Here is a 14,606-nt window from a genome sequence, read left to right on the forward strand (position 1 = left end):
CTTTTATCAATATTAAATTTGCTGGGCAAACAACGTTTTATACAAATTCTATTTGTTTTGCGGTTCATTTATATGCAGGAGAAGAAGTAGCAAAGTCTCAGTTTAATTAAAACACATTTGTAACTAATTAAATGTGGGATAATGGAATTTTTAAAGAGGATAAAGCTTAAACTAATTAAAATAACTGTGAGCCAAAAGCAAATAATTAAAGTATGAAAAACTATGAAAGCTTAGCATAAACACAAGCATTTTAATTTATTTGTGAAAATTCTTAAATTGGTTGTATTATTAGCACATAAAATTACCTAATACATTTCATTTAAATGCCTACCTTCACACAATCATAAATTTTCAGTTTCGCTGGCCTTAACCCTTGCTTGGCCAAGCTTTCCACGCCTTTGGCAGTCCCATACATCAGCGTTGCCATAAAACACACGCATCATTTATTCACCAGGCAAATAATAAAATTAAAAAACCATAAAAAACACAGCGCCCAGAAACCGTGATTACTTAGTTTTTGAAATATTCATGCGGCCCGAGGGAAAACACAAATTTTATTACCATATAGAACTATTTTTTATCGCCAGCTCATCAAATCTAATCAAGTAAAAGTCGGAGAAAGGGAGAGTTTCCTCAAAAGATTGGGCGTGGTGTATAAGAAAACTGGGTTGGAAATTAGTCAACCAGTTGCATGTTTTCGTAATGGAAAAAGAAGAAAAACATATATATTTGGGTGAGTGTATTGGCCACCTGTTTTAATAGTATTTGTACACGGCACAGCACCAACTTTTTGACTGGAGTTGCGTGCTAACGAATCGTTCATCTGAAACTTGCCGAAAAGCAGAAAACTTGGCAGAAAAGTGGAACCTGCCAAATCCGATCTTAATTAAAATTGAAACATATTTTTTTAAAGAAAATAAATAGAAAGCAGATACATCTGTTATAATAAATTATTTAGTTATTTATTATTATATTTCAGTCAAGCATTGAAATATAACTATACTTTTTTAATTACCCCCAAATCTGGTATTCATTAGGTGTTCTATTTTTATTGTTAAAGCAGCTGTAAAAACCTAATTACTTTCGTGACCGACTTTTGAAAAATATTAAATTAAGTATGGATTGTAAAATAATATGCTGATAAGAAAAAAGTAGGTTGGGTTGCAGTTGCATGGGATAAGAAAACAAATGAGGAACATAAAATCTATAGGCTTAAAAAAACTGGTTGAAAAAGCAATATAAATTAGGTAAGAGCTCGTTATTCCAATTTTTTTCATTAAACAAATTTGTTTATATGTAGTAATATAGAAAACTTTAGCTCACACGTTTTTATTTAGAGCTATAAAATTTTAATCAATTTTCCCTGTTCAGTTAATTAACTTAAAACGTATGATCCAAAAACAATTCATACACGATATTTAACAGCCCCTGGTTGCACTTTGAAAGCTCTTATTCGATTTAATTAATATGAAATCGGTGCATCGTATGTAACGATTTCAATATTGGCAGTAAATCTTAACTACGTTTACATCATAAAATAGCCATAACTCTCTAATTGATTTAGCCATCGAATGGCAGCCTCAAAATGTAATCAATTTGACATTGTATGTTTGCAATGTAAAGGCGGCATTCATAATTAGACAACTAAAACGACTTGGAAAAGGAACTAATTAAATTGTATTTAGCCTAAAAGCAACACCAAAACTAGTTGGCCACTAATAAATCAGGCGGAGATAGAAACCGATATTCCATAATGAGTTTCGGATGCGTTTGTTTTACGTTTCATGTTTGCTTTCGAGGTAAATGCGGTCTGGAGGTTGGGGCTTGTGGCTTATGGCTTATCGCTGTCCATAAAGCATACTATAATGTCTGATTAAATAAATGATTTCGATTTGCCTCGGGCCGTGACGTCAGTTCTGTTCAGTTCAGTTCAGTTTGCCGGCGGCAATCCTCTTGTCTTGGGTTCAATGTTCTCTAATAAACAAAAATAAAGTTCAATTCGACTTGAATTAATATCAATTGAGGAAGGAGAAGTCGCTTTTCAAACGGGTTTCAGAGTGAAAATAAAAAGGGGGATAGGGCAGAGAGAACTGGATTGCACAATTTTTCAATTAAATGCAGTTTCTGCTTCTGGCAGTCGCATTTATATAACTCTTCTCTTTTATTTCTCCTTTGCTTGTGTCAAAATATTTACGCTTAATTTTAATAAAATTTACTTTGAGGCCTGCCATTCTTCTCTTCGTATTTGTATTGCATTTTAAACGGGGCTTTTGGCGCATATACAATATATTTTAAAATATGCATTTATTTATTTGCTCTTTTTTAAGGCAGTGCATCAAACATATATATGAATTTTTGTTGATTTTTCAAGTGTGTGTGAGCGGCAGGAAGTTGGATGGTGGAATTTAAATTGAGAGTTGAATTTATGGGGGAATTCCTTTTTTATCCACCGAATAAATATGCGAATGCACGGCGAGGGAAACAAAAATAAATTATTGACAACTTACGGAGAAAAGTTTAAGATTATTGGGATTAAAAAAGCAAATAAAGCTTCCTTAGGTGTTCAGTTAAAATGAAATTTCCTACTATTGAAATTAAAATTTTTTAATAAATATTTAAATTAAATATTAAATTATAATATTAATACGAAGAATAGTTTCTATTTGATTTAAAATCAATTTATTTTAGTTAAATATGGTTTAAATTTAAATTACATTTTCAGATATTAAAATCAATTTCGAAAGAAGTCTTTACAAAGTTTTAATATTTTCATATTCAAAATAAATTGATTAAAAGCAAATTTAGGAGTCAATACGTTTTTCTACCAGTATAGCAATCACAAGCATTCTTTAAAACCCATCCAAATTTTTCCATTTCCTTTTCCAGTTTTTTACTGAACTTGTTTATATTTTAAGAGACTATGAACAAAATAAACAAACGCTTTATTACACTCTGAATTCCGCTTAGCTTAAAATAAAACCGAGAAACCATAACAAATGCCAATTAAAGCCAAATCAATATAAATAATTTATAAAAAGTGAAGCATCAACTTTTTGTTTATCTTCGAAAGAATTCCTCTTGAGCAGGAAATTCAAGTACAACAGGGTAGGAATTTTGTGTGCTCTAGTGATCAAACAAAAAGATACAGTCATGTGTTATGTGGATTATTTATGATGTGTATATACGCACCGGCACCAAAATTATTGTTGTTAATTTTAGTGGGCTGACTGATTAATTCGGCCATGTTGCTGCTGTTTTAAGACGAAATCGAAGAAACGCTCTCACAGTTCAGTTTATTTGAATGTTATTTAATTGATTATTTAGTTGGGCTAACACACTCGTTTATGGCACGCATTTCTTTGGTTTTTTTGTGTTTTGTGGTTCTCGTAAATTTCACTGGGTTCGAAATCCGATGGAGATATATGAACTCCACACACTGCACACACTCTCGATTGAAATATATGGGTTTATCTATATTTTTTTATCAGACACGACGCCGAAGTTGCAAGTAAACGAGGTCAAATATTATCTGCAGACAAAACAACAATAAATCTACCGACCACAGACAACAGCAAGCACCACACAAAAAGTTTGCCGCTCGAAAGACATTTTTGTTGTTCTGGGGCTTTGACTTTTTTCTAGGGTGATTGTATGTTAGGGGTGGTTGTTGATTTTCATGTTTTTTTCAAGTGGTTTTAGGTTCAGATGGCAGTTTATATATTGTACAAAATTATAAATTAAGCACACAAGTATTGGTAGCAAATAAAATTTTTACGCAAACATTTTAGCAGCTTTTTTTGACAAAAATTATAAAAACACAAATAAATTCTTGTAATTTAGCCAATATTATAAAAAAGTCACTATTTTCACAAATATGTTACACAGCTTTGAATAAAATTTTATCTATCCAAAAATATAAAAATAATCAAACAAAATGATGTAAAAGAAGTCACTGTTCGCACATTGTTTAACTAATTTGTTTGTCAATGTGTTGCTTTTAAAAGGCGAGCTTAAAAACAAGTTTTGAAAAAGTCACTATTCTCACCATTTTAATTTGACAAATAATCACAAGTTTTTTCAAACATTTATTTTTAACACAAAGGAAAATTGCGACACATGGCTTCAATTATTTTTTGTCAAATAATTACAGTTTTGTGATAATGAAAAATAAAATTCATTAAAGGAAAAACAATCCACTATTTCCACAATTACACAAGGTTTTTCGCAACAATTCGATAGTTCTTGTTTTTAAATCAAATTAGTAAGGAGTAAACTTATTTTTTCACTCTTCTTTGCTTGAAATGTTTCGAAAATTTTGGGGTGTTATTTTGGGAATTTTTTCGCCGGGACGCACAACCTGCCGCTTTGGAATTCGCACACGAAATGAGGTCAACGAGAAACGGGACAAAGGACGTTGACTGCGCTGCGACTGCGCTGCAAAAGCGACTGCGACGCCGGCGTTTTACGTTACGCCTGGCGAAGAAGAGGAAGAAGCGGTAAAAGTAGCGCAAGGGCGACCAAAAGTGGGCAGTGGGTGGTGGGTGTGTGCTCTCTTTTGGAGAGCGAAAAACAAACCGGCTTGTGGAACCTAAGAGAGAACTACAACATCCTGCTCTTAAGAGGGGTGAAAAATATCCTGTGTCTTACCCCGCGTATACGCAATATTACATGATTTAGCATTTAAGGGTGAGGGCAGGTCGCGATTTGGCAGGAGCAAAAAAAAGGGGTGACAAAATCAAAGAGGGTGGGTGCTTTGCATAGCTGGGTCAAAGGCAAATCTCGTTAAGAGATCAAAAACACGAAATGCAACTCGAGTTTGCAGTTTTACAGCCACTGCAATTCCGAGCATTTGCGTCACACTTTTCCAGTGTTGCATGCAAATTGCGAAAGAAAAAACTGGGTGAAAATATCTTAAGTCAGCTGATGGAAATCAAAGCTGCGCGACATGGCTAGTAATTTACAGGAATCTTAGATAATATTACAAGCCGTTGTGATTATCTTTAATAGGTCTATTTCTATTTCCATTCTCTCTCTTTTTTCTTGGGGCATTTTTCATACAGCTTCCTCGGCCACAGACTCAAGTTCATTATCATGATTATCTCCCATTGCCGCCAAATGTTTACACTTCAAAGTCACGCACCGCCTTGAACTCGAACGAATTATGATACATTTTTATTTTTGGTACAGTGGTCACCTATTTTTATAAAGACTTTTTAAAGAAAATGTTTTTTTAATACTTAGATAAAAATCGTTTAAATTATTTATTTTTTTAATTTTAAAACAAAACCTTTTTTATGTTATAATGAATTTAAAGATTGTAAAATGATAAATGAATTTCTTTAAAAGATATTTACTAAGCCTTCAAACAAATTTGGGAGCTCTAAAAGTTATTAACTATAAATTGCATAAGTCAGTTAATGTATCGGAACGAAATATACATTTGTTAAATAATTAACACATTCAATCACAGTTAATTGTGCTAATTGATGTTCATTAGTGCCTAGGGCATTTCACATTTCATTTTTTAATGTTTGCCAAATTCTGCCCAATCAAAGACTTTCTATTCCAGCGACCACTGTATTTAAGTTTATTATGAATTGGGTCTCGTTAAACTGTGCGAATCGTAATTGCCAAAAAAAGTGAAGAAAAAAAACCCAAAGATAGCAATAATAATAAACTGCTCGAGCTCGAAAATAACCTTCAGTTTTGGTTTCCTTTTCGCAGCTGAACGCACTTCAACCCGTGCAAAGCCTCGCAAATAAGCGGAATTCAAATAAATGTGGGGGTGCTGGCTGGCTGGATGGTTGGATGGCAAGGGGTTAAGCCGGGGAGCTCTATAAGGGTTAAGAGGGGGCAGAAACGGACCCGAACTCGGACTTCTAATTGAAACTAGAGACCGCCTATCGTTGGGGTGAGCATTTCGCGGCTCCGGCTGCTCAAATAGCAAACAATTCAAATAAACAAACACAAAACACACACAGTACACGGCACACGAGGCAAATAAATAAATAAGCTACACACATAACACACGGCAATAACAACAATAAGTGTGCACAAATTATTAAATATGATTATTATATTTATTGCTCTCCATTATTGTTGTTGCTTTGCTTGTTTGTTATTTAAGCTGTGATTTATGATGCTGCGACAAAAATTCAAAATAAAAGTTAGCGCAGCACAGCACTGTGACGTACAATATTTGCAGTTTGAGAACCACTGGTTCGAGTGAAAGAGAGCGGTAGATGGCGCGCGAAAGAGACGGGAATAGAGGAAGCGAGAGCGAAACGTCAGCCGCGGCGAACGTACGATTGTGAACTGAAAGTACGACAGCAACATCAGCGATACGGCAGCAACATCGCAGCTACAATAGCAACAGCACAGCGACAGCAACAATTGCACGCCAGCAACATGCAGCAACGCAGTAGCAATATCTCAGTTGCAGCAGCATTATCGCAGCTAAAAGAGTAATATAGCAGCAACTGCTTGCTAGCAACATGCAGCAAGACAACAGCAACATCTTAGTTGCAGCAGCAACACCAGCAATTGCAGCAGCTGCGGCGCCAGCAGCGCAGTCGTGGTGAGTTTTCCACAACGATTTTCGCTACTATGAAAATTCATTCAGGCACGCAACAAAAGAGGAAAAATAAAAGGAAAGCGCAGCCGGCAAAGTTTGAACAGCTGAAGACGAGCTTTGCGTTCCGGTTTATGTCGCTCCGCTCGGCTTACGTCACAAACAAACACAGAGAACCGACAACAGAAGCTATAAATGCACATGAAAAAAACTAAAAAATTTAAGATTACTTTAAATAAATAGAAATATAAAATTGCCAAGAATTAACTAATTGATTAATATCAAAACCAAGCATAAATTACTTTATAATGAAGGAAAAAAATATTTTTAACAAATACAAAAAATGCAAACTTGTTAGTTCTTAAATTCAATATTTAGAAAAAATAAAAGGAAAAAAAATTGTTTAAAAGAAATGAGTGTTTTTTAAACTTTTTTTCTTTATTTTTGTTTGTTTTTATTACAGAAAAGTATTGAAGTCATGAAAAATGCCTATTCAGCATCCAAAAATAAAGCACAACAAATCAAGAAGTAAACAAAAAAAATAATGAAAACAAAACAAAACAAAAGAAGAGAAGAGAAATAAATAAAAGAAAGAGAGAAGGAAATTGCTGATGTAGCTGCTACAAGGAAGTGTTGGCGAAAATAAATTATTTAAGAAGCAAGCCATTGTTTAAATGCAGCAGTGGTCAAAAAGCATGATTCATCAGCCAAAAGTGGAGAGAGAGAGACAGAGAGGGGGCCTACACAAAAAGAAAGGGAGGGGGCTACGCCAAAAGGGGGAGACAAGTGCAAAGGCATCCACAACAGAGAATTGGGAGACAAACGAGTATCCGATGAAGGAATGTAGCCACGCAACAAACAAATGAGAGAATAGAAACGCTCTCAAATAACTTAACTTCCACAATATTTTCACCACTCCATATCAAGAGAAAAAGAGAGAGACAGAGGGGTGGGAAAGAGATGGAGGACAACCAGAGAAAGAGAGGGGACTACACACTGGGGCATCGCATATTTGGTGCTCTATTTTAAATTATTAATGAGCGGCTTGTTCAGTTATTAAAAGCCTGGGAATATCACAGAAGTCTCCCCAAAAGAGAAGCATTCTCTCTTATTTTCTCCTTTCCTCCCATTCTCAGGGCAATTCCCTAGTGAGCCAAATTTCCAGCATAACAGGAGCCAAGCAAAATGCCCACATTCCCCACCAAAATTTTGATTAGGTTTAGCCCTCGGTTTCTTGAGCTTTGTTGGCAATAAAAAGGGAACAACTGGGTAATGCCTTCCGAAAAAAGGATGCATCGAGCCCATTGGGATAGGTTATGGTTTTTGGATGATTTGTTAAGTGCGTTCATATGTACATATGATACCACGAAAATTAAATTTTAAAAAGAACCAGTATTCGTTTTAATTATGTTATAAAGGTAAAAATAAATTTCTATGAAGCGCTTTTGCTTTTTAAAACGGGTCAACCTTTTTTTTTCATCTAAACCTAATGCTTATATTTTCTGTGAAAACTAAATGTATTTTAAACTAAAAATACTCACAAAAATGACAAGCTTCCTTTAAAGACCCTCTATATTTTAAACATTTTTCATATCGCAACTCTTTTTGCAAAAAAAATAATATAGAAAGCCATGTAAACATGTCAAACCCTAGCGGCTAACCATTTTCCACACCCTCGACACACGAACCCTTATCAGGACTTTGCCGCAAAAAATATCAATCATTTCCACCGAGCTGACTTTTCACGCAGGACCCGGACCTCTCCTCTCCGCCGTCCATTCCAATTACCCCTAAAACCGGGCTAATTTGCATTTGGATCGCCCTGAGGCCTGAAAATTTGTACCGCAAAAACCGCACCTGGAAAAACTTTTGCGGCTTTTCCCGATGCGAGGAAAAATAAATTTTGTAGTCATGGTGCTTGCTTGTTGTTTGGGGCCCGAACCCGAAAATGTTGCATTTGTTTAGGCCGGCGAGACACGCACTCCCCCACCTGCGAAATCCTGGTAGCTGCTCCTTCTCCTCGCTTTTCCCCAGGAAAATGCCTACTCCTGCCCTTGGTTTTTCTGACTTTTCCCCGAGGTGACCAAAAGGCGGAGCAACAGTCACACAGGCTGAGCAAAGCAAACAACAACACAGTACAGTAGGCTAAAAATTGCGTGTGAAATGGTTTTAACTTTTGCTTTTTATCTCCAGTGTTGCAATGGCACGTGAGGGTCCTTTGGAGTGGGTCCTTAGAAGTTACGCATACGCCGTGTTAACCGATTCTTGCTGCCAGTTACCAGTTTGTTCTGCTTTTTATTGTATATGCTCTGAGCTGGAAAGCCGGAAAAGTTTTCAAGGCACTGAGGAAACATATAAGGAATTTTAAGCTTTTTAAATGATAATAATTAAAAATTATTTTTAATAAAATGTAGAGATGGTCAGGAGAATATCTTTTTTTCGATCACTTTATATTTTTCTGACATTTTCAATTACTCTGTTTAAAAAAAACTGTTAAAATTCTTAAGTCAAGTTTATTAAGTTAATGCCTAAGTGTATGAATAAATTAGTTTGTATTCCAAATTTTTATTAGAAAGTAGTGTTTAGTAGTAGTAGTTTACTTTTGTTCAAACATCGTTTGTAAATATATATCATAAACATCTTAATTTCTCCAAGTGCATCTGCTTCTTGTTAGCTTTTCGTTTTTTCGCACTTTTCATCTAGCGCAACTCAACAAAAAGTAAATCTTCTTTTCCCTTGTTGTTTTAGTTGACATTTTATTTCTTACTTCGCGTAGGTAAATTTAATGGAAAACGACGTACTCATCCTCCATTTCCTGTCATGCTGCACAAACTTTCAGCATACAAAATGAATTTTATTTGAAATCGAAACGGATTAAGGGAACAAGAAAAATAAACTCCTTCTTTAGTGAACGAAACTGGGCAATCAATTCGGAATCGAGGGCGGGAGTGTGTGTGTTTTCCAAGGGGCGGGGCAAATGGACCGACCAACTTAATTGACTTTTGAAGTGGCTAACCATCAATCGTGGACCCTAATACCCACCCACATCACATAAGGGAACCCATAAAATCATTTAAATAATAAATGCTGCTAAAAGTTTATTCAGGCAAGCTTAGCATGTAATCAAAGTTTGGCTAATGAAAACATTTGCAAAATGTTTGCCCCAAATTTCCCTCCAGCTCGTTTCGCTTTTACTTTATGTATGTGGGTCCATAAAATCAATAAACTGAAATAACTACAAATAACTTTGAAATTGGGACATAGCCCAGAAAAAAGGGAGGGAATCAAATGCAATTACCTCCCACATAATCCTCTTTTTCCACAGGATTTTGTGGAGCTCGAGATGAGCTGCAATTTCACACACGTTCAGGTTTTTTTTCCCCCTCCCCCCAATATATGTACAAACATATTTGCTAATGAGATGGATTAAGGACCAAAAAGTTGTGGACAAAGTTGGACGTCCACTTTCCTCCCCCGCAGAAAAAAAGCCGCAATAATAATTCATGTTTATGTCAGCCAAATAAATATGCTAAATAATGTTTGCTTGTGTTTGTTGTGGTTTAGTTATGGCTTTGCCAGAGATGAGGAAGGAAATTGACAATTTCCTGTGGAGCGAGTTTCAGCGGAGGGCATTAAAGAGGATTTAAATGTGTGTGGGAAATATAAACCAATTAAAAGCCTGCGATTCGATTAAAAACTATTCAAACATGTACTAAAAGGTTGGATAATGCTGTTAAAATTTGAATAAGGGTTCAAAGGATATTTATACAAATAGTTTTCATTTTTATTGCATAGATTACAGTTTTTAATCCTTTTAAAATTGTAACAAAGTCTAAGGAAAAAACATTTTAAAGCCAATTAATTAGAGTATTTTTTATAAAATATTACAATACTATGGTAACTATGGTAATTATTAATAAATCTAAATTAAACTATTTTAGTAAGAGGAGTTTACTAGTTTTAAGTATTAAAAAATTATAAATAAGATAAGAAATAAGATATATTTTATCTTCATATTAATTAAAAACTTTTGAATAATATAGACTTTATTTCTATTAAAAAAATATCTTATTATTTAACAAAACTAATTGTAAACACCGGTACTCTAGACTTAATCGAAAAGATATCTTTCAACTCACTTAGTAAAGTAATTATTTCAGTTTTAAATTTATTAGTATTGTATATATTAAAATATAGTAGAGCCCAATATAAAGTAAAACCTATCACATAAAAGTACAACTTCACACATTCGCCAGAACTAATAAAATCCAAACACCCTTTGGATCATTAAAACCGAAACAACTCAATCGTGGGGATAATTAAAAATCCACTCGACAAAGTCGGTATATAATATCAAACCATTCTGCATACGCCATATATTCCGCACATTGATTTTCTGCCCTCGATTTCTTCTCCGAAACAGTCCCTAACATTTCCCCCTTTAACAAACCAATCGACCATGAACTGCCCCTATTTCAAAGACCCACTTGTCCCCCGTTTTCCCCATCATAAAGCATAGCATATACAGCTGCGGTCATGCAAATAACAGTTTTGTAGTTTATGGAAATAGCTTTTAAACTTTTGAAAAAATTTGTATATTTTCATGAAACTAATACCATAAACTAAATGGGGCAAATAGTACTAAAAAAAAGTTGATCGTATTTAAATTTAAATAGTAGGTCAGAAATTAAAAATATTTTTGTCCAACGCAACACAAAGTGCAGGTGGGTAAGGATTTTAGGTTATTTTCTTAAATTTGTTGAAAATTATCTACTTCAAAGAATTATAAATTTTTATATCTTGGATGTTTTATGTGTTTGAACCAATTTAACTGTCCAACTACTATTTTTATGACCGCAGCTGTATGTACGTATATGGAGGGGCATCCACATATTCCGGCAATCAACAATGAGCGAAGCACAAACTTCCGGTCTCACTTTCATTCAATTCTGCCCTGCACTTTATTGCAATAAAACAAGAACAAAAAAAAACAAACGAAAAAAATCGCATAAAATGCAAAACGTTCTCGGTTCCACTAAAAAGGTCTATAAACATTTTGAGTCATCAACTTTTTTTCGTTTTTTTCCACCGCGAGAAGAGTGAGAACCAATTTACAGCTATGCCCAAAAAGAAAACCAAATTAAAGCAAACAAACAGCACGCACAAGCATTTAATGGAGGCCAGAAAATGTGGGGGAAAATCGCAGCTGATGGTGATGAAAAAATAGGAGGAAGAATCTCATCTCACATGTGCGAGTTTTGCAGCGAATCGAATTGGAATTGAAATAAAATGGGAAAAACGGAAATCGCTCACCGTGGAAAGTGGCAAATGTCTCAAGTGCTTTAATTGCCCGCAATCCGACAGATAGTTTTCACTTGCACAAAACTAATTTGAGGGCACAACTCGAGTGTTGGGAATTAAATATATAAAACATAGGGGAGAGATACTTGATGAATGTCTCAAGTGCTTCAATTGCTGGCTAATTTTCTAGTTATAAAAGCATAGGAAATGTAACACTATTCAAAAATAAAGTAATTATTTAATTCTTAGAAATTCGACATACCACATACAGAAACTCAGAATTATAAATGCTTTAAATAATAATTATTTTATAGCAAGAATTAAAAGCATAAGAAAGTCAAATATAATGTACAGAAGATAAAACTTTACGTTTAAATTTTAATTTTTAACACAAAATATTTTTATATAATTTTTTTATTGTAATATTTGTATCAAGTCTGTATTTTCTGTTAAATACAAATAAAAAGAGGCACCACAACAAAAAATTATCTCTTTTTAATTTTCATTAGATTCATTTCCATATAAATTGCCTAAAACTAATAAAGCAACAAATATTTGCATCCCTTTTTAGGGTGTGCAAATTTAAAGTCCCAACTTTAGCCAAATATTGCATAACTTTATTAGACAAGCAAACAAAGTTTGAAAGGGTTTTTTTTTTATCAAAAAATGTTCTATATATTTTAATTGCCTGCAAAGATCTGCAAACATAATTTTGGCAAACTAATTTGACGTCCAACTTTGTGGGACTTGTCTTGCAGACTAGTGTAAAGTTTAGTTCACTTTAAAATTTGCATAATTAGACAAAAGAGTTGTGCCTTGAGTCCTTGCAAGGAAATGAACTTCCTTTTAAACTAGCTACCCTTTTATCTTGCCTCTTCAAACATTTTGCATTCTGTTTATTTTGAAGATTGAAGATGCTACTTTTGTGGCGTACAAATCTTTTAGTTTCTCTGGGCAAATCAGAACTGCAGATTTTGGTTATTTATTTATTTGGCTTCGCTCTTTCAGCTCGGCTTACACAAAACTTGGCTGGCTGCAGAAATTATGTATTTCTCGAGTTATAAAATTTATCAGCATCAAATGCTACACTCCCTTTTCTTTCTAGTTTTAATTGGAAGTTGTTGGCTGCACATTAAAACAAATTTTCTTAAAACGGCAATTTCTCGGAATATCTTGTGTGTTTGCTTTGCTTTGTCGTTTTATTTTGATTAATGCCGTTGCGAGAGTAAAATCCAAACATTTCATGAGTTTTCGAAAGAGGAAGGGAAGTTTAGTTGAGATGTATGGGATATCGAACAGCAGGAGATCTCATAGTTTTGATGTTGATTAAGTCTCCTCAGAAAACGTTTGTGTAGAAATTTAATTAACTTATTTCAGGGTAATTACTAAAGCAAACTTTGAGGTGATGTCATCAATGCAAAAGGCATTGATTTAATTTACGTGGCATTTTGAATTCATTTAGCAGGCAGTTCTCGTTTGTCAGAAGTTAATTAAGCAACAGAACAATGAAGAAGAATTAAAGTAATTCTCCATTTTTCCGTACGCAGAGCTGGGAATTTTCTCATCTCCTGGCGAAAAAATGAAATAAAAACAGGACATGCAACCATGGCAATTCTGTCGGCAAGGGGTGAGCAAATTAAAACGCTTCGCAATGCACAAAAGGGTTAAATGGCTTAAATGCTGCCAATGGGGCGGTAGGCGATAGGCGTCGGGAGGCGTGGCCATTGCAAAGGCCAATAAAACTACGTGAGTAATGTGGCAAATGGTGGCAGTCGAGCGAGTAGCTGGTCATAAATTGATTGAAGCAAAGGGAAAATTGATATAGCAAAAGGAAGTGCAGGGAAATATCAAGAGAAATATGCATAAGAAAAGGTGGTACACAGAAGAAATGTTGATCTAATGATAATAAAGGTGTCTTTATATAAATTAAGATGACTTTCAATACTTTTTTTTTATTGAAAACAAAGCTTTTTCTTATTATAATTTAAAAAGCTAGCGCACAGAAAAGAAACACAAAACATTTTATTCTTAGTTTTACGAAAACAATAATAGCATAAAAAAAGGTTTTCTACGGTAAACAAGAGTAAGGCTGTCTTATTAATAAAGCAATCAAAAAATATAATATTAAGAATAAAGTTTTGTTGTATTTTTTAGAAAACTATCCGTGATATTAATGTTTCGGTAATCTGCAAGTTTAAATTTTTCTTTCCATGCAGTTTGAAAGACTTCAGCGAGAACAAGGCAACACCAACTGCCCGACACTTTACTTCATGTGTGCGATACCGAACTGAGCCCACGTGGCGTATGAGTGACGTGAATTTATGTAAGCTGTCTGAGGCAGGAAAAGCGGAGCGGGGCGAAAAGCGGAGGAAAACTGCTTAACTTGCCACACGTTCTAATCAGTGAATGCAACTGCAAACATTTTGTTTGCCCGCTGCCCAAAGTAACTTCACCCGGGGAGAGTGGAGTGCAAAACCGGTTTCAGTTGCAGTTGTTCACCTTCAGCATCCTTTAAGCCAGTTCAAAAGAGAGTGACATGAGGGGGGTAGGGTCAACCTCCACCCAGCCAATGTAGCATGCCACACAAACAAAAACCAAAGCAAAACCAAACACAAAACGAACCGAACAACCAACCGACAACCAAACAACCGACAACTGAGAACTGAGAACCGAACCAAAACAACACTGGCGAGAACAACAAAAATAAACCCAACGAGAGGAACAACAAGAAGTG

General features: G+C 34.7%; 1 protein-coding gene across 2 annotated transcripts in view; it reads right to left on the minus strand.

Moving 5' to 3' along the window:
* The window catches only part of LOC108145824 (cyclin-dependent kinase 14), a 72,723-nt gene extending 69,014 nt beyond the window's left edge, over positions 1 to 3,709 (minus strand). For both annotated transcript variants that reach the window (XM_017271430.2, XM_017271429.2), the window contains exon 1: positions 3,190 to 3,709. In XM_017271430.2, coding sequence (XP_017126919.1) covers positions 3,190 to 3,244 — 55 coding nt within the window. In that variant the 5' untranslated portion in view covers positions 3,245 to 3,709. The remainder of the gene's footprint in view (positions 1 to 3,189) is intronic.
* Between the last annotated feature and the right edge of the window lie 10,897 nt (positions 3,710 to 14,606).

This window comes from Drosophila elegans, unplaced genomic scaffold (genome assembly GCF_018152505.1).
Source record: "Drosophila elegans isolate 14027-0461.03 unplaced genomic scaffold, ASM1815250v1 contig_208, whole genome shotgun sequence".
NCBI classification, from domain to species: domain Eukaryota; kingdom Metazoa; phylum Arthropoda; class Insecta; order Diptera; family Drosophilidae; genus Drosophila; species Drosophila elegans.